General features: G+C 39.1%; 1 protein-coding gene across 1 annotated transcript in view; it reads left to right on the top strand.

The window, feature by feature from the left end:
- LOC110554165 (zinc finger protein 431-like) overlaps positions 1-20,154 on the top strand; it is a 30,166-nt gene that overhangs the window by 4,994 nt on the left and 5,018 nt on the right. The window contains exons 2-4 of the mRNA XM_060382652.1: positions 13,900-14,026; positions 14,229-14,289; positions 16,311-19,083. Coding sequence (XP_060238635.1) covers positions 13,900-14,026; positions 14,229-14,289; positions 16,311-17,421 — 1,299 coding nt within the window. The 3' untranslated portion in view covers positions 17,422-19,083. The remainder of the gene's footprint in view (positions 1-13,899; positions 14,027-14,228; positions 14,290-16,310; positions 19,084-20,154) is intronic.

Raw genomic sequence — 20,154 nt, 5'->3', positions numbered from 1 at the left:
GAATTTCCTTTGTATTGTATTGAATTTATGTTGCAATAACCAACATTCTTTTTTTTTTGAAAATACATCATTTTAATATTTACTATAGTATAAAAGGGTAAAAGATTATTTTGCATAATCATTCATTTAGCAAACTACAGTAAGTGTATGAAATTGAAACTGGTATGAAATAAAGTACAAAGCCATAGAAAGAGAACTTCAGTATAGAGCTTAGTGACACAGAATACTTATGTTATGGTCACATAAAAGCTATCTCACTAATTGAGAAGACAAAAAGTGAAAATAAAACATGGTTGAGAATCGATCAATGAATCTGAATGTGACATGGGATTGTGTATTAGCATACAAAATAAACTGATAGCAGTAAGTTGGCATTTTCCACAGATTAAATTAAATTAAAACCATATTCCCTTGTTATAGTTGATATAAAATTGTACATCTTTCTGAGGGAGGGGGGAAGCCTTACCAGGCCACAGAAGATGACAATGCAGCCACTCCTGATGAGGTTTGATAGACTAAGATCAGAAGGAAGGAAAGGGGGACCTCCCCTATCAGTGGACTTGGGGAGGGGCATGCGTGAAGAAGGGGGAGGGAAGGTGGGATTAGGAGGGGAGGATTAAGAGGGGAGGAGGGAGGGGCTTATGGGGGATACAAAGTGAATAAAGTGTAACTAATAAAAGTTCAAAAAATTGTACATATTTAGTGTATGTATTCTGATGAATGTGGACATATTACCTATACCCATGCAGCCTCATTACCACAAACAACACACGTTGGAGGTTGGTCTGATGCTAATTACTGGCCCTCTGTGTAATATTGCCTAAGTCATTATACCTGATTGGCTAATTAAACAGCCTATACCTGGGCAGGGCAGAATGGGGTAGGTGGGGTTAAGGTTCCTGGGCTTTGGAGAATCCCACGAGGAATAACAGGAATAATGGAAGGAGAGACGGACAGGAAAAGTGGAAGGAGGACGCCAGGATCTCTTAGCCTGGAGAAAACACCATGTGGGCTGAGTAAGGACTCCGATAATGGTGTAAAAAGGCCCAGATGGAGAATATTAGCAAGTACCATGGGATTATGGGTGAAGGATAGTCCAGCTGAGGAGGACTAAGGTGGATAGCATTGCATGGGGCCTGGGAGATGAGGGTGAGGATATTGAGACAATGTAAGTGAAATATCTGCCTGGCCCAAGGTAAATAAGAAAATTATAAATCTAACAGATATCGGTGTCTTATTATTTGTGGTAGCTGGTTAAGTAATACCGCCGTGATAATCTTATGGCTGATAATAATAAACATTATATAGGCCAACAGCTTTCTAATTTACTACAACAAATACAGCAAACCCTGTTCTGTTGGTGTTATTTAAAAAATAAAATCTTATCTACGTTTCTTTTACCTCTTCTCCCTATCTACCCCAATCCTTTCCAACACCCCAACACCAGGAAGGAGAGAGAAAGAGGGTTAGTGGGAGAGGGCACAGTTCTTTCTTAGCTGCTTCCTGCTGGTCAGGGACATCCGATTCCTTGGAGCCAGTCCAGTCTCATTTCAGGAGGTATTCAGCTTCTTGTTTTACAGTAGCAGCTAGGAACAGCAAGGTCCCCCCCCCTGGGCCCTGGCATTTATTTTGTCTCCAGAGTCCTCAGATTCAAACTGTCTGCAGCTGGCAAAGAGCTCCTCTCAGAGCCCACAGGAGGCAAATAGTCTGCTGCTGTGGACCATCTGAATCAGTCCCACACCCCACACCTGGGACCAAAACAAAAACATGTTTATATCCACAACACTGTTTTCTACACATCCTTATTCTATCCATGTTTATCTGTTTGTACAGTATACAAGGGTCTCATAAAAATGACAGAATTGCCACGGATCACAGAAATCTCAGCATATTTTCCATGCACTTGAAATTAGTTTTAAGAAGTATCAGAATTCTCATGCTTGTTTCAGTTATATTTATGGTGTGCTCTAGGTATCAGGGTAACTGTAGCTTCATAAAGTGAATTAGGGTAATGTTCCTTCTGTTTCTATTTTGTAGAATATTTTGAACACTATTGGTGTTAACTCCTTTTTGAAAGTCTAGTTGAATTCTGCACTAAAACCATCTAGCCCTGTTTTTTTTTTAATTTTTAAAACAAGATTTATTTATTATTTATGCAGTATTCTGCATACATGTATATGTACACACCAGAAGATGGCACCAGATCTCATTACTGATGGTTATGAGCCACCATGTGGTTACTGGGAATTAAACTCAGGACCTTTGGAGGAACAGTCAGTGCTCTTAAACCACTGAGCCATCTCTCCAGTCCTTTTTGTTTATTTTTTTGCTTGTTTGTCGTTGTTTGTTTTTTGGAGTCTTTTAATGAATTACTCTATTTCACTAGGGGTCATAGGTCTATTTAAATTGTTTATCTGATCTTGATTTAACTTTGATAAGTGGTACCTGTCAAGAAAAATATCCATTTCTTTTAGATTTTCCAATTTGTTGCAGTACAGGTTTTTAAAGTATGTTCTTATTCTCAGGATTTCTTCATTTTCTGTTGTGTCCTTTTCATTTCTGATTTTTAATTTGCATATTCTTTCTTTGTCTTTTAGTTAGTTTGGATAGGGTTTGTTTCCTTTAGCTAATTTGGATAAGGGTTTGTCTCTTTTTGCAAAGAATCAACTCTGTGTTTTATTGATTTTTTTTTAATTGTTCTCTTTGTTTCTGTTTCATTGATTTTGGCCCTCAAGTCAATAGTTTCTTGCTGTCCATTCCTTTTAGGCATGCTTTCTTGTTTTTGTTCTGGAGTTTTCACGTGTTCTGTTAAGTTGTTAGTAGAGATTTCTCCGATTTTTTTTTCATGTGTGCACTTAGTGTTATCAACTGTCCTTTCGTCACCATTTCCATTGTGTCCCATAAGTTCTGATATGTTCTGTGTTCATTTTCATCGAATTCTAGAAAGTCCTTAATTTTTCGTTTATTTCTCTTGACCCAGTTTTCATTCAGTAGAGAGTTGTTCAGTTTCCATGAGTTTTTAGGCTTTCTATTGTTTCTGTTGTTGATGTATAGCTTAAATCTTTGGTGGTCCAATAAAATGCAGGGGTTATTTCAGTTTTCTTTTATCTGTTGAGACTTATGCTGTTGGAGCAGTTTTGGAGAAAGTTCCATGAGTTGCTGAAAAGAGGGTATATTTTGGGTTTGGGTGGAATGTTCTGTAAATATCAGTTGGGTTTATTTGGGTTTTAATATCAGTAGCTGGGGTATTTCTGTTTATTTTTTGTCTTAAGGGACCCTTTTGTTGGTAAGAGTGAAATAATTGCTGTCTTCTACTATCAGTGCATGAAGGTCAATGTGTTATGCCTAGTCCTCGAACCCTAAAAGACCAGGAATAAATAGACTCCGCTGTAAATACATGAGGTTTTATTATTATTATTATTATTATTATTATTACAAATTACAAGCTGTAGCTTGGGCTCACCCCACCACCACCACCACCATGGAAGTGGTGAGAGCCCAGAGCCCCATGCTCAGGTTAGCTGGGTGATTTAAACATTCAGGTCCCTCCCAGCATGCCCAAAGCAGGGGTGATTCCTGGCAAGCATCTATTGGTCAAAATGCAAAAGGGATGTTGTGCTTTGAATTGATTAGCTATAGGAAGGTCCCCAAACCTTTAATGATCTGGTGTCCCTCCCTAGGGGGATGGGCCAGTTTCCTAGCAGCTTTATCTCTAGTGGGCAGGAAAGAATGAAGTAAGACTAGTTCTTCCCCACAGGGTATTATGGCTGGACATATCTCCACCTAGCTAGCCTTAGTTCAGGCCTTTGCTTTAAACTTTAAAATAATAGCCACTGATTTTTAATCTTTTGGTCTCTCAAATGGTGATTTAAGCTGCAGAAGTGTTTCTTTTACAGTGGTGGCAGCTCTTATGTTTGGGGCAATAGATGTTAAGAATTGAAATGTTATCATGGTAGACATTTTTTATTTTTATTTTTATTTTTTGATGATTATGTAGTGTCATTCCGTGTCTCTTTTGATTATTATTGGTTTTTTGTTTGTTTGTTTTTTTTGAAGTCTATTTTGTTCGATAGTAAAATGGCTATACCAGCTGTTTCTTTGGTACATTTGCTTAGAATATCTTTTTTTTAATCCTTTACCTTGATGTAATGTCTATCCTTGATCTTAAACTCTATTTCTTGTATGCAGTAGAAGGATGTGTGTGCGTGTGTGTGTGTGTGTGTGCGCGCGCACACACACACGCGCACACACACACAGGCACCCTTCCCTTCCTTTGGTTGTACTGATAATGTTGGGTTATTTATTTCCTGTGTTTTCATGTGTAGTTAATCTCCTTGGGTTGTATTTTTCCTTCTAGCACCTTGTGTAGGGCTGTATTTGTAAACAGATACTGTTTAAATTTGAGATCCATTTTTTTAAATGTGTGCACTTAGTACTATCATCTATCTTCTTATCACCACTTTCATTGTGTCTCATAAATTTGGATATGTTGTGTATTCATTTTTTCATTGAATTCTATAAAGTCTTTGATTTCTTCCTTTGTTTCTATCTTGACCCATTTTTTCAACCAGTAGAGAGTTGTTCAGTTTCTGTGAGTTTTTAAGCTTTCTGTTGTTTCTTTGTTGGTCTGATAGGATTCAGGGGTTATTGCAGTTTTTGAGTGTGTCATCAGTTTTGGAGAAAGTACCATGAGGTGCTGACAAAAGGGTATAATGGAAGTTTTGGTTTCTTTAAAAACTCAGTTATTTTATGAAAATATGTTTTTGTTTTAATCCCAAGTGTGGGATTTTAATTTGGGCTTTAGTTTGTCCTCAGCTGATAATTGCCTCCTGTGGCGTGTGGTCTTTGCCAGCTGATAATGGCCTGCCTTGTTCAATGTGGAGATGGATATGGTCTAGGACTCTGAGGGATATAAATATGAGAGTCCAGAAAGAGAAGATGTAGCAGTTTGGAGAGCCCAGAGATGTATGGTGGGGCAGCTTGGAGGAGAAAAACAGAGGAGACTGCTTGGTGCTTTTGCTGTTGACGGAGATTGGTATAGCCCTGAAAAGAACCCATCAAGTGAAGTAAAGAGAAGCTGGGAGAAGTAAAGGGGTCTGCGGCCCCTCTTCCCACAAACCTTTCTTTTACCAAGGCATACAAGTGCAAGAAAAGGGTACATTCTTTTGTGTTTGGGTGGAATGCTCTGTAAATATCAGTTCGGTTCATTTGGTTTTTAATGTCAGTCAGCTGAAATGTTTCTTTGTTTAGTTTTTGTTTGTAGGACCTGTCCATTGGTGAGAGGATTATTGAAGTCTCCCACTATGCGTCAGGGTCAGTGTGTGATTTAAGTGGCAGAAGTGTTTCTTTTACAATGGTATGTGCTCTTATGTTAAGGAATAGATGTTAAGAATTGAAATGTTATCTTGGTGGACTTTTTTGATGAACATGTAGTCTCCTTCCCTATCTCTTTTGATTAATTTTTGTTTGAAGTCCATTTTGTTAGATATTAAAATGGCTACACCAGCTTTATTCTTAGGTCCATTTGCTTGAAATATCTTTTTCCAGCCCTTTACCATGAAGTAATGTCTATCCTTGGTTGAGCTGTGTTTCTTGTGTGCAGGAAGAGGATGGATTCTGTTTTAGCAGCCATTTTGTTATACTGTGTCATTTTATTGGTTACTTGAGGACACTGATATTGAGAGACAGCAATGAGTAGTGATTGATAATTCCTGGTATTTTGTTGTTTTGCTGATGCTGTGAGATTATTTGTTTCCTATGTTTTCATGAGTGCAGTTAAGCTCCTTGGGTCGAATATTCTAGCATCTTGTGTAGGGCTGTATTTGTAGATAGATACTATTTAAATTTGAATGGAATATTTTATGTTCTTCATTTATGGTGATTGAAAATTTTGGGGGTATAGTAATCTGAGCTAGCTAACATCTGTAGTTTCTTAGAGTCTGCAGCATATGTGTCCAAGCAACTTCTGGCTTTTAGCATCTGCATTGAGAGCACAGGTGTAATTCTAATTGGTCTGCCTTTATATGTTTCTTGTTTTGTTTTGTTTTTGTCTGTTTTTTCTTTTTTTTTTTTTTTTTCTGTTAAGGCTTTCCGTATTCTTTATTTGTTCTGTGTGTTAAGTGTTTTGCTTATTATGTGGCAAGTGAACTTTCTTTTCTAGTTCAGTCTATTTGGTATTTTGTATGCTTTACGTTGAAGGGATTTTCTTTTTTAGGTTACGAAAATTGTCTTTTATGACTTAGTGAAAATGTTTTCTGGGACTTTGATATGCTCTTTTTCTCTTTCCTCTATTCATATTATTCTAAAATTTGGTCTTTTCATAGCGCCCAGATTTCCTGGACATTTTGTGTCAGGAATTTTTAGATTTAATATTTTCTTTGTCCTGTGTATCCATTGCTTCCGTTCTGTGGGGTAAAAATAAATGTAAAGTTCATGATTTGTAAAGAAAAACAATACTAGGTAGTTTCACATGGCCGTCAAGTGAAACCGAGGCAGGAAATTTCAAGGATATATCACCATTAAAGAAAAGACCCTTGCTCTGAATTGGAAACCTAAGAAGGTGTCTTAAGGGTAACATTTCATCCTCTTAAGCCTTAAATTAATGGAAGGAGTAGGCAAAGTGAACTGCATACAGAACCTGCTGCAGCTATGGTCCAAGCATGGTATGATCCATCCCAATTTAGAAGCCAAACCTGACAGTATCATCCATATTGTGCAGGTTCTGGAAATGAGAAAGATGCAAAATTTAAGGTAATGAATTCTTTCTCTGTTGTTTTGTTATGCCCAGATCTTAGGGTTTCTGAAGACTATCAGGAGCCAGACTACCTATGCAAGGGCAAAGAGCTTTATTCAGGCTGAAGCTTGGTCTCTCCACCATCACCAACACAGTGGCTCAGAGAGACACAAGCAGCTGCATGGCAGGGTTTTTGTTAGAGTTTGAGCAAGAAATGGGAATTTCCAGCTTAGCAGTTACAGCATTTACATGATTGGATGACATTCACAAAGGGCAAGCTCGTTACAATGTGATTGGCTAACTAACATAACTAACATTGAGGGAACTATTTATAAGACCTCAAGAATGTTAGGTATTTTTTGTGCCGCGAATGTTCTACTACAAAGTCAGTGGGCTGCCCAGCACAAATGCCCCACCCTGAGATAAGATACCTTCCCATTCTTGTGATTTCCTCCAGGCTATTCCTTGGGTTGGGAATTTTATGGTCTTGTTCCTGGAATTGGTGACCTATGGCCTAGTTTCTAGGACTGATGACTTTTTTTGGGTGGTAGTGGGGAGGAAGGGGGGAGAGGCTAGGCAGGCCTGGTCCTCTCAGTTTCAGTTCAGCACTGTTTCAGCCATCTGTGTTTGTCAGAGTCAGAGACCCCATGAGGAAATTATGAGAGTTCATTGCATGAAGCTGTGAGTATGAAGCCTGAGTTGCCTTTTGAGACCACAAGATGTTGAGATACTTAAGCTATGAGAAGTTTGCCGTGGAGAGGTGCATATAGGGAGTGTAAGTAACCAAACTGAGAGGTGAAGAAGTTGCAGGGACAGGGACTGTTGGGATCTGTAAGCAGGCATCTCTCCAGCCAGCCCCAAGGACCTAACAAACCAGATATCAGGCATCTGTGAAGCCACCTGTGAGCCATCTGAATCCCCCTGCGCATGCTCTGGGTCACCTTTTAAGAGAACTTGCACCACCTCCAGGCTGTCTTTCTCTTTCCCTGTGCAGAGATGGTCTCTGTGACCCCCTCCCCTTTCCCTTAATAAACCTCCCACATGGAAACAATCACGCGGTGTGATTTGTGAACCCGCTGTGTAACTCTGCTGCACAAATCCTAACAGGGATGTTGTAGGTTATTAATATTTACTATTGATATATCTTTTAGTTAGGCTGCAGTTATTCCTAAACAGCTGTATAACCAAATCACCGCACAGAGACTAGGATCTAGAGACAATTAACCTAGAGACAATGCTGGGTAATGATTACTCCATCCTAAGCTTCCAAACCTGCATACTTTCTATCATGCAGATTTTACCCATTATACTTGCTTTTAGTCATACTTAAGGTTCAGTCCATCTCTCCACATGGTTCCAAGATCTCTCCTGGATTCTTTCTTCTCCCTTGCTTCCTTCTCCCACCTCCTTTCTCCCATTTCAGATCGGATGTTCCACCCTATCCTCCCCATTGCTCAGCATTGTGGTTGGTTGTTTTAATTGACAATTTATAGAACAAATGGTGACATGTTTACCCAAACTTGAGATAGGTGATGTTTAGAATAAGCATCACAATGCAATGTCTGGATTGAAACCAGATAGTAGGGTAGAAAAATCAGCATTTGAATGAACAAGGGTAAATTGTATACATTCCAAAAGAACATTATACCAACACAGGGACTTCTAAACCTTTTGAAACTGAAGCCCCATGTGTCTGAGAAACTACAGGATTTGTTGTTTGCCCTGCTGGGTTTCTTGCTTTGGTCCAATCTTCTCTCACTATGAACACATTCCTTTCTCTTGGAATGGGAAGGAGTATTCTGTGCCATTATTTGTTGGAAAGATATAACTTGTTTTCTGATTTTACAAGACATGGCAATTAAGAGATTTTCTTGAGGTTTGGAAGAGACTCTCGTTCCCCCCTCTGACAAGTTCCTTGAAGGCCCAACCATGGGGCTTCCTGAAACGTAGACTCTCTGATTTTTCTGGAATGGTCAGTGTAAAAACATTTTTCTTAGAGGGCTGCACATAGCCTACCCTGCTATAAAAACAACAGATCCAAGCCCCTTTTGTTTTACAACATTACTTCTGCCAGGGAATCAACATTTTTTTTCTAAATGGGTGATTGAGTTCTCAAAAGTTCTGAATATCTTTATCAATATCTGCCTTTAAGCTGTTATAATTCTGGCTTTGTACAGCCAGTGCTGCAATACCAGTTCTTGCTCCAGCTAAGCATGTCCCCAAGGTAATAGCTAATGTCAGGTCCCTTTTGATTTAGCATTTTAGCCTTTTAGGTAGGACAAAGGCAGATGAATTTTTCTTCTTCTGGGGCAGCAATATTGGGAACCCAGGAAGGCTGAAAGGCTAGTCAAAAGCTAGGCAACAGGGCACCATCTAACTAGCAATCCAGTTGAAGAGACACGGAGCCATCACATCAGCTGAAACGGTTTACTTCAGCTTTCAGCAAGTCCAGCTTTCAGCTTGCAATCCATAGTTGATCCCTGAATGGAGTCTGTCAGCCAGGTAAAAATCTGCTGAGACAAATTCAGACTAGAGACAAAAGTTAAAATTTGGCTAGTAAATGGGGAAAGTGAGGAATCCCAAGACTAAGGGAAAAACTTATCTGGGGTCCATTTGAGATATGCCAGATCCAAATCTTCTGACTTTTTTTGATTTTTTGAAAGTCATATGAATTTCAGTTTACAAAAGGAAGTATATTAATATCACCATTGTATTGAGAGCCATACTTTAGAAAAGCAGGTAACAAGTGTCTACAAGACAGTAGGAGTAGACTTATGCCATTAAGACCTAGTAAAAGCTATGACTTTGGGATATATATATATATATATATATATATTAGACAAAGATGTTTTTAGCATAATTAGAAGCATCTTTAAGGCTATCTCCAGAAGACAATCAAAGGAAAATTAAAATCTCAAGCTTTCGACTGGATAATGAGCAGTCAGTGCTCTATCAGCTTATCAGAACTCTATTGATCAGTGTCTCAACTCTGAACTTCTGAAATCTTATAACAACATAAGCATAACAATAGCATAGAGGGGAGGAGAAATCTGAAATATCTCCCAATTTTTAGTATGTTTTAAGTATTTTTATATCATTATAACTTGTATTCATATATCTTAAAACATCTTTTCAGCCTCATAAATATTTTACAATTTTCATTTATCAACTCGAAAATACCTATTTAGACCCTCCAATCTTTTATCAACTTTCTTAGACAGGCTTTCCTTCATAACTTTTATTTATCAACCTTGAAATCTTCCTAGATGCTCAAAGAATTTTTTAGATCTTTATAACTTAAACATTCATATCCTCAGACCTTACATAAACTTTATATCTTTCTATCCAGTTATTCATCATAAGACACAGGCTATTAACATGAAGCCTGTGAGCAAGGTAAACCTCTTTGCCTTTCTAGGAGATCTAGTACCTAGTAGTTCTAACTAGCTAATGAGTTGACCAATGAACTAACAGTGGATCTAATCATCTGCTCTTTAGCTGCAAAGCTATCATTAGCTTAGCTTAGCCATCAGTGTGGTCAGAGACCTGAGAAGGATAAATTATAAGCTAAATGAATATATGTATCAATCAAAATGACAGAGGGGACTAGTCAGTCTATCATTTAGGCAGTTATCCCTGGCTCCTGTGGTGTCATGGCATCATGAGTAGAGGCAGTCTGATCATCAGGCACAGAAGATTAGAGACTGTTTCTGTGGAAAAGAACATGAGAGATTGGCCTCACCTTGCCTTCAGCAATGTGAAACTGTGATTCCCCAGGTATCCACAGCTTTGTCCACAGTTTAGGCTGAGTCCTAGCAGTGGGCCAGTTGGGGCAGTTTTGCCCAGTGGTTAGCATACCACAATCCAGAGTTGAAGTCATCTGTTGTTGTGCCCAAATCTTTTTGAAGACCTTGGGGAGCTACTGCCAGGATTTTGGTACTCTCTGTCATAATAAAACCTACATATATTAGATGCCATATTCATCAGATCTCTGAGAAACTTGAGGGCCAGCATGTCTGAGTTAATCTTTGTCTGTCTTTAGTAATCTACTCTAAACTACAGCCTGTAAAACAGAATGTTATAATCATATTCCTTAGATAAGTGTTCTAGAACCACATCTATTTCAAGTAGGTCTATATAGGCAAACTTTGTAGTTACCCATTCTAGGCTTAACCTTGAAAACATAAATAAGAGACTAAGTAAAACTCAATCTTGTAACCAACTACAGTCATTAGCATAACTTTGAATATATTTCTGAAGTAAAACCAAAGCAAAACTTTTAATCATACAGTTTATAGAGGGCTGGCAAATCTTGCCGATTTTACCATATCATATTACTAAGACTGAATAGCAAAAGTTTAAAGGACAAAAGTTTTACTTAGCATTAAACAGAGAACTGAACATAGCTGGCAGCTCTCAGGAAAGGTGGCTTAAAACCATGGCTCCATCCTCTTTATTCCTGAACCAACATGGTGGCCAGCCATGTGTTGTTTCAGGCCGTGGAGGGCAATTCAAAAACATAGCCATTAGGTGTCACTGGTAGGAGTGCTGCTTCCACAGCATAGCACTGTGGAACTATACTGTTACAGTTTCCCGTAACCAAGTTCTAACATTGTAGTCAAGTGAATTTTAGAACCAACTATATAACAGAACAGTATAGAAATTTTAAAACCGTGCTTGGATTATTCTGGCCACACCTAACCTATAGGCCAGAAAGAAACAGCATTAATCCATTTATTTAGGAACTGGCAGCCAGGCATATATTTCATATAATGGTTAACAATGACTTGAACTGATCATCAGTCTAACTCTGGGCTAACATGGAGCTGCAGTCCTTTTTTTCCCCTTTTTAAGCAAACATTTTTCATTGAAGAATCACCAGCCTTTTTAATGAAGAAAACCAACCAGAGTTAATCTAATATGGTCAGAACTCAATATATTTTACAGTTCTTTTTCAAATCATATTTGCAGGTATGAGAAACCAAAGCAAATACAGTTTATATGCCCTCTGGCTTTCTATACATGCTCTGACCTTCCATAACATTCTATATACCTTCAGGTTAGGCTTTTCCTAACTCTGTTCCTCTGCTTTAACCAGACATTTTCATTTTAGACAAGCTATTTTTTTCTTTTTCTTCCCTTTATTATCTCAGTCTCTTGCTTCTCAGACAATATAAAAACTTCCATCAAAAATCCTCATTATTTTTTATTGTTATTCCATGGGTCTTTATCATCCTGCAATGATACATTGTAAAAACTCCAGTTTTCTTGATTGGCTCAAACAGTATGGCTTGGTGTCATTTGGTAAAATTAATAAAATAAATACCAAGGCCTTTTGACCTCCCCTAAAAGAGAAACTGTTCCAAGTTCTTTGTTAGACTGCTCAAGGTCATTATTTTAAAATATCTGATAATCTTTTAGATGTTTCATAGCCTTAAGTATTTAAACATTTTTTAAACCTGCTTTTGTAATATTAAAATAAAGTACCTTTTTAAGAATGAAGTCATAGAGCATAATCATAGTTTTTAGAAGTCAAAACCAAATTTTATCAGTGTTAGCAATTCAGTATCTCTAAAATCAATACCAAGTGTATTATTTTGATGTTATAAACTTTGGCTGCCAAGAAGAAAAGTTCTTGTATACAAACACATGGAGGTGCAGATGTAATGTCTCATACAAACAGTTTCGAACCTTGTTGGTTTTTTTTTTTTGTTTGTTTGTTTTTGTTTGTTTTTTTAATAAATCTGGTTTTTAAGACAGGACAGAAATTATGTAAAATCTAATCCCAATTTATATTACCTTTGGAGACTTGGTTTTTTTAGTGGGCTCAGCCATTTGTTGTTCAGAATGGTTCCAAGTTTTTTTTAAATAATTTATTTAACTTTATGTGCATTAGTGTGAAGGTGTCAGATCCCTTAGAATGGACATTACAGACAGTTGTGAGCTTTGATATGGGTGCTGGGAATTTTACTTGGACTCTTTGGAAGAGCAGACAGTGCTCTTATCCACTGAGGCATCTTTCCAGTTTACAAGTTTAAGATTTTTTTTGTTACAGATGTTATAGATTTTTAACATATCCAAAAACCAATAATCTATAACCAAGACATACATAATATAGTAAATTTATGTATTTAAAACATACAGATAAAACTTTTTTTTTCTTCTTTTAGCTTTAATTTCAAGGGAGGAACATCTTGCTACCTGTTGAATCCAATTCTCATGACCAGAGAGGCTTGTAGCTTGCTTCTGTGAGAAACTGCTTTTGCTCCTTTAAGAGTTGCTTGCCTGCACACTAGTCTCTCCTCAGGGTGGGCTGCATTTCCAAGCAACCCGACTCCAGGAAGACCAGTACCAGACCAGAGCCTCCCAGAAATGGGCAAGAGTTAAGTCTAGGGAATTAGAAGCAGTCTGTCCCATGTTTTACGTTGTCCCAGGCTCGTCCAAATAAATATAAACAGTCACCATAGACAGACAGACAGACAAACACAAAGCCAAACAACAGATTCCACCAGCCAAGTGGGTAGAAACCCAAAACCATTAAGCTGGCAACACTTTCTGTCTCCACAGGAGTGACCCACTTTCTTCTAGGCCCAGCAAACAGACTTCGGACCTGGTGTCCCACTCATGAAGCTCTCCGTCCTCACTTGTCAAACAGACTTGGGAAACAGCCGGCCTTGGGCTTCAGTCCTGTCCTCTGCTGGCCTTGGGTTTCAGTTCTGTCCTGGACTGATAGACTGCTGCTAGGGGAGAGAGGCCGATTAGCTCAGTCTGTGCTAACTCTAGGAGCAGGCCATCCAGGCCGGTTTCCTGGCAGCAGAACCTCTCGTGAGCAGTAAGGTCAGCTCTTCCCTGAAGTTGGTGGGATCCGCCTAGAAGCAACAATGTCAACTGGCCTGATATGTTTTAAACTTTTTAGCTCAGTACCTCCAAAACCTAGTTTTTAATTCTTTTGTCTCATACCTATTCAAAGGGCTTAGAAATGATGGTGGTAAACCTCATCATTCAGTTTCCTTCTAAAAATGACATGGTGATTCTATTAGAACTTCTGTGTCAGGAAGTAAGTGGAGGAAGCACCAGAATTATATGAATATGTTGTCAATGAGCTATACATTTACACCATTGTCAGTATCATTCATTCTGTTGTGCACATGTATGGTATATTTTAGGATACAGTGACCTATGATGATGTTTATGTGAACTTCACTCGGGAAGAGTGGGCTCTGCTGGATCCTTTCCAGAAGAGTCTCTACAAAGATGTGATGCTGGAAACCTACAGGAATCTCATGGCTATAGGTAAGACTGTGAATTTTCTTTCACATTCTAAAATAAGGGGCAATGTTTCTTTGTTAGTGATGCTCTTATGTAATTCTAATTGAAAATAAGGAACAATGAGGTAAACGAATCAGCCATGGTTCTACGATTCACTGAATCTAGTAACTTAAGATATTCCTAACTTGCAATAATATATCACATATTTTCTGGTACTGTATTTTAGGCTATAATTGGGAATACCACACTATTGAAGAACATTGTCAAAGACCTAGAAGACATATAAGGTAATTTTCATGTGTAAGCTGATACAGATATACCTCTAAATACATTTTAATGTTTTCTGGAAGTTTTAAAGAAAAACAACAGTGTAAAGGACTTCTGCTTTAAGCTTTATTGATGATTAATAAATTCTCACAAAAATGTATGCCTCAATGTCACGTATCTGATTTGTGTTTGGAAGGCATTCCGCTTAGAAAAAAGACAAGGAAACAAAACCTTTCTGTATATCACAAGTTGAATCATAGCCCCATTAGAGCTATGCTGTGGAACTGCCAATCTGTTTGGTCTCATACCACTTAGATATTGCAAAAGGTATACACATTGAATAGGTGATAAGTATATGTCTAAAACCTCTTTTTTCAGATTTATTTCACTTTATTTTTCTTGTATAAAAACCCTTATGTGGTAGCCACAGCTGGAGCCTGGGTCCTCTGAACAGAGACTCTGGTGTAGGTTTTCACAAGATGAGATGGCATCAAAGGTGGCCTTGGCAAAGTTGCCCAGGGTGGCAGTGCACCCCTTGATGTAGCAGTCATCAATACCAGCCATCATTAGTAGCTTCTTGAGCACAGGAGCAGAGATGATACCAGTGCCTCCGGGAGCAGGGATGAAACGCACCAAAACAGAGCCACAGCAGCCTATCACCTTGCATGGAACAGTGTGGGGCTTGCCAATCTTGTTGCTCTATTAGCCTCTCCACACAGAGATGATGGAAAGCTTAGCCCAGATGATGACTCCTTGAATGGCAGTGGCTACCTCCTTGGAACACTTAACACCAAGACTGTGACTATTGCAGTCCCCAGTAGTGACAAAAGCCTTGAACCTGGTCTGCTGGCCAGCCCGTGTCTGCTTCTGCACTGGCGTGAGTTTTAGAATTTCATCCTTTAGGGATGCACCCAGGCAAAAGTCGATAATCTCAGAATCCTTAATGGGCAGGGAGAACAGGTAGATCTCCTCCAAGGACTTTATCTTCATGTCCTTAACCAGGCAGCCCAGCTTGGTGACAGGGATCCAACTCCTTGTCTTTGGATTTACCTCCATGAGCCCCATGGCCTCAGCCACGCCCATGGCCTTGGCCACAGCGGGGGGTGGGGGGGAGACCTAAGGCTGAATCTTCCATGGAAGACTCCTAATCCTGGACCCCTGGTTTCTCCGGGCCCTTCCCCTGCACCTGCATCATCTGCCATTTGGTGTTTTCCCGAAAAAGAAGGGTCTAAAGCTGTTTAATAAGCAAATCATCCACAGTAAAACTGGAGATACTCACGTACTTGTAGTAACACTACTAAATTTAGTGTGATGGGCAGTTTATGGGAGTCAAGAATGTTGTTGTGGAGAAACCTTAATCCCGATACCACATGACTATAAGGAACAAAGTGTTGAAGTGTGTGAATGCAATGTGGAACCCTTTCATTTGTTATTCTTCTTTTAATAGGTATATCATATGTCACAATGGATACCAACCATGTGAGCATAGGGATATTGAAAGAAGCAATTTCTTTCCCAGAACAATTGAATATATGTAGTAGTCTTTTGAGTACTACCCATTTTGAGTAGACTTTTTGAATATGATACAAGTTTACAAAATTGGTTTTCCAACTTCATTGGGAACATCCACAAACTCACACTGCAAGAAATCCCTACGAGGACTAGGAATGTGGAAATTCTTCTGTTTGACCTGGTTCACTTTGCAAATGTAATATGATTCACACCATAGGGAAATTTATGAATGCAATCAGTGCAGTAACGCTTTCAATTCTTTTCAAATATGTGAAAAACCTTTTACAGAAAAGGGAAGTCATAATTGTGAGCCATGTAATAAATGCTCTTACCATCACAGGTATCTTCAAAGACACAAAAGAACTCATAATGAAGGGGGTAATCTTGAATGTAAACAAAGTGATAAAACCTTAAGATCTAGCTTTTCTTTACCATTATACCAAATTGTAAGATTAATTCATACAGATAAAAAGATTCATCAATGTAATAAATGTGGCAAAACTTTAACATGTGCCAATTATCTTTGCAGACATGAAAGAACACATACTGGAGAGAAACCTTATGAGTATAATCAATGTGGTAAAGCCTTTGCACTTCACAGTCATCTTCAAAGTTATGAAATAATTAATACTGGAGAAAAACGTAATAAAAATATTCAATATGGTAAAGCCTTTGCATATCACAGTAGTCTCCAAACACATAAAAGGGCACGTACTAGAGAAAAACCCTACAAATGTAATCAATGTGATAAAGCCTTTTCAAAAAACAGTTATCTCATGATACATCAAAGAACACATACTGGAGAGAAACCCTACAAATGTAATCAATGTGATAAAGCCTTTTCAAAAGACAGTTATCTCATGATACATCAAAGAACACATACTGGAGAGAAACCCTACAAATGTAATCAATGTGGTAAAGCCTTTTTGCTAGACACTTATCTCATAATACATCAAAGAACACATACTGGAGAGAAGCCCTACAAATGTAACCAATGTGGTAAAGCCTTTTCACAAGACAGTCATCTTGCAGTACATAAAAGAACACATACTGGAGAAAAACCTTATGAATGTAACCAATGTGGTAAAGCCTTTGCACGTCACAGTCATCTTCAAAGGCATGAAAGAATTCATACTGGAGAGAAACCTTATGAATGTAATCAATGTGGTAAAGCCTTTGCCCGTCATGGTCATCTTCAAAGGCATGAAAGAACACATACTGGAGAGAAACCCTATGAATGTAACCGATGTGGTAAAGCTTATGCAAGTTACAGTAGTCTCCAAATACATCAAAGAACACATACTGGAGAGAAACCCTTTGAATGTAACCAATGTGGTAAAGCCTTTGCACATTACAGCAGTCGCCAAACACATCAACGAACACATACTGGAGAGAAACCCTATGAATGTAACCAATGTGGTAAAGCCTATACCTCTCACAGAACTCTCCAAACACATCAAAGAACACATACTGGAGAAAAACCCTATGAATGTAATCGATGTGGTAAAGCCTTTACGTGTCAAAAAACTCTCCAAATACATCAAAGAACACATACTGGAGAGAAACCCTATGAATGTCAGCAATGTGGTAAAGCTTTTGCACATCACAATTGTCTCAAAATACATCAAAGAATACACTAGAAAGAAACCCTATGAATGTAACTAACGTGATAATGACTTTGCACATTCCAGTAGTCGCCTAATACATAAAAGAACACATACTAGCAAGAAACCCTATGAATGTAACCAATGTGATAGAGCCTTTGCACATCACAGTTATCTTCAAAAGCATGAAAGAATTCATACTGGAGAGAAACCCTATGAATGTCAGCAGTGTGGTAAAGACTTTGCACGTCACAGTAATTTCCAAATCCATCAAAGAACACATACTGGAGAGAAAAACGTTTGAATGTCAGCAATGTGGTAAAGACTATGCACATCACAGTAATCTCCAAATACATCAAAGAACACATACTGGAGAGAAAACATGGATGTCAGCAATGTGGTAAAGCTTTTACAAATCACAATTATCTCAAAGTATACCGAAGAATACATACTGGAGAGCAACCCTATTAATGTAATCAATATGGTAAAGCCTTTGCTTGTCACGGTCATCTTCAAAGGCATGAAAGAAATACTGGAGAGAAGCTCTATATGAGTATTTAATATGGTGAAGCCTTTGTACATTTCATCATCATGAAAGAATTCATACTGGAGAGAAACCTTATGAATGTGTTAAAATGGTGACAACTTTGCATATTTCTATAGTCTTAATCGTAATAAATTCATACTGGAGAGAAATTCTGTGAATGTAAAAAAGTGTGGTAAGGCCTTTGTGTCATAGGGTCCAACACAACTCAAATACCAGGTCAATGCAAATGAGAAGACTTTATTGTAATCAACTCATTGCTAATTGATGAGGGCCACAGAACATGCTTGAGAGATGAACTGTGACACTCACCTCTACCTCTTAGCCAGAATTTTACATTTTTTTTAGATTTATTATTTAGACAACATTCTACCTGCATACCAGATCTTACTATAGATGCTTGTGAGCCACCATGTGGTTGCTGGGAATTGAACTCAGGATGCTTGGAAGAACAGCGAGTGTTCTTAAGCTCTGAGCCATCTCTCTAGCCCCCATTACAGAACTTTTAAGTTTGAAAACCATAAACATCTGTGCTGTAACTTGTTACAGTTATATTTTTCCACTAAATCAGGATTTAGAAATAGGGCCTTTCCTTATGTAGTTGATTTATGTCAACTGATACAGAATGTAGGTTTTACAGTAAAACAATCATATCTATTTGTTCTTTTGTCATTAGGAACAACCATTATGTTTTGAGGAACAAAACATGAATAACACAAGCTATGGTTAAGTGTCACTTGTGGAGAGCCGAGACTCAGACGCCACTAGGTGGCGCTGACATCTCGCCCTCAAAACTGTAAACCTACAGGGCGCATGCGTAGATTGCGTAAGCACGCTAAGAATTGCGTAGGCACGCCGGGTAAGAGTGAGCAGCCAATCGGTATTGACATGTCACAAGCCCGCTAAGCATAATGGGCCCAAGTCATCAGGCGGGGTAAAAGTGAGCAGCCAGTCAGGGTATTCACACGTCACTCAGGTGCGACCCGGGCTTATATAAACAGCGCCACATCGGGGGCTCTCTCTCTCCTCTCCTTTCATCGTGTGACTAATAAAGGTTTTGTTGCAGAAGAATTCCTGTGGTCGCGTGCGTTTCTGCCGGCGAAACGCTCACGTGGCTCCCAACATCTGGTGCCGAAACTCGGGAACAGTGCTGGGTAAGGAGGGCCCCCGTTAGCGGGGAGGAATTCAGAACCGCAACATTAAGGTTTGTCCTGAAAGACATGTTCGATCTCGACTTATCCCGTTTCTCATTTCGGCTAGCAGAAGCCCTTATGGCCTTCTCTGCTGTGATAGCCGCCATAGCTTTCCTTTTTTTGGTCTCGTGCAAACTCAAGGGCTGCCTCAGGAGAAAAAGGAGTAGCAAAAGGTTAAGGATAGGGGGGATGCAAGACAGCATGCCAGAATCAGGACGTGAGACGAGGTTAGGGGCCCCAATGGATAGAGATAGGGACGTCTCTAAGAAAAAAGACCCTTCTGTGGACGTTAAAGCCACGGAAGAGAGAGGTCAGGGGAAGAACACCCTGGGATTTGAGCAGCTATATCCCTCTGGCAAAGAGGATTTGGAGGAGGAAGCAGCCTACTATGAGGAAAAACGATACCATCCGGATGAGCGGCCGTCACTATTATATCAAAAGCAAGGTAGTATGAGGAACAGGAAGGGCGTACTTTCTCAATCGGCCGCTCCCGTTGTCTCCAGTGCTCCCCCATCCTACACCGGGAGGCACTGTCCTGATTCCTTCTTTTCAACAGAAGATAGACACAAGATTTTTCAGACTTTTCCAGTATTTGAAGATGTGGAGGGAGGCCGTGTCCATGTGCCTGTAGATTACCCTCTAGTCAAGGAACTGGCAGAGTCAGTTAATAAGTACGGGGTGGATGCTAATTTCACAATTATGCAGCTTGAGAGGCTAGGCTCTACAGCAATGACCCCAAATGATTGGCAGACTGTAGTGAAAGCTGCCCTCCCTAATATGGGAGTATATTTGGAATGGAAAGCCCTATGGTATGATGCCTGTCAATCCCAAGCTAGGGCTAATGCCAATGCAGAAGACAATCAACGACGCTGGACATTTGAGCTACTAACAGGACAAGGTCCGCATGTCCAGCAACAGACAGATTATGATTGGGGAGCGTATGGCCAAATATCTGCTGCTGCCATTAAAGTATGGAAGGCCCTTTCAAAGAAGGGTGGGACCGAGGGCCATTTAACAAAAATTATCCAGGGT

The sequence above is a fragment of the Meriones unguiculatus genome, chromosome 4 (assembly GCF_030254825.1).
Source record: "Meriones unguiculatus strain TT.TT164.6M chromosome 4, Bangor_MerUng_6.1, whole genome shotgun sequence".
In the NCBI taxonomy this organism is placed as follows: domain Eukaryota; kingdom Metazoa; phylum Chordata; class Mammalia; order Rodentia; family Muridae; genus Meriones; species Meriones unguiculatus.
This window is presented reverse-complemented; position numbering and strand designations above follow the sequence as displayed.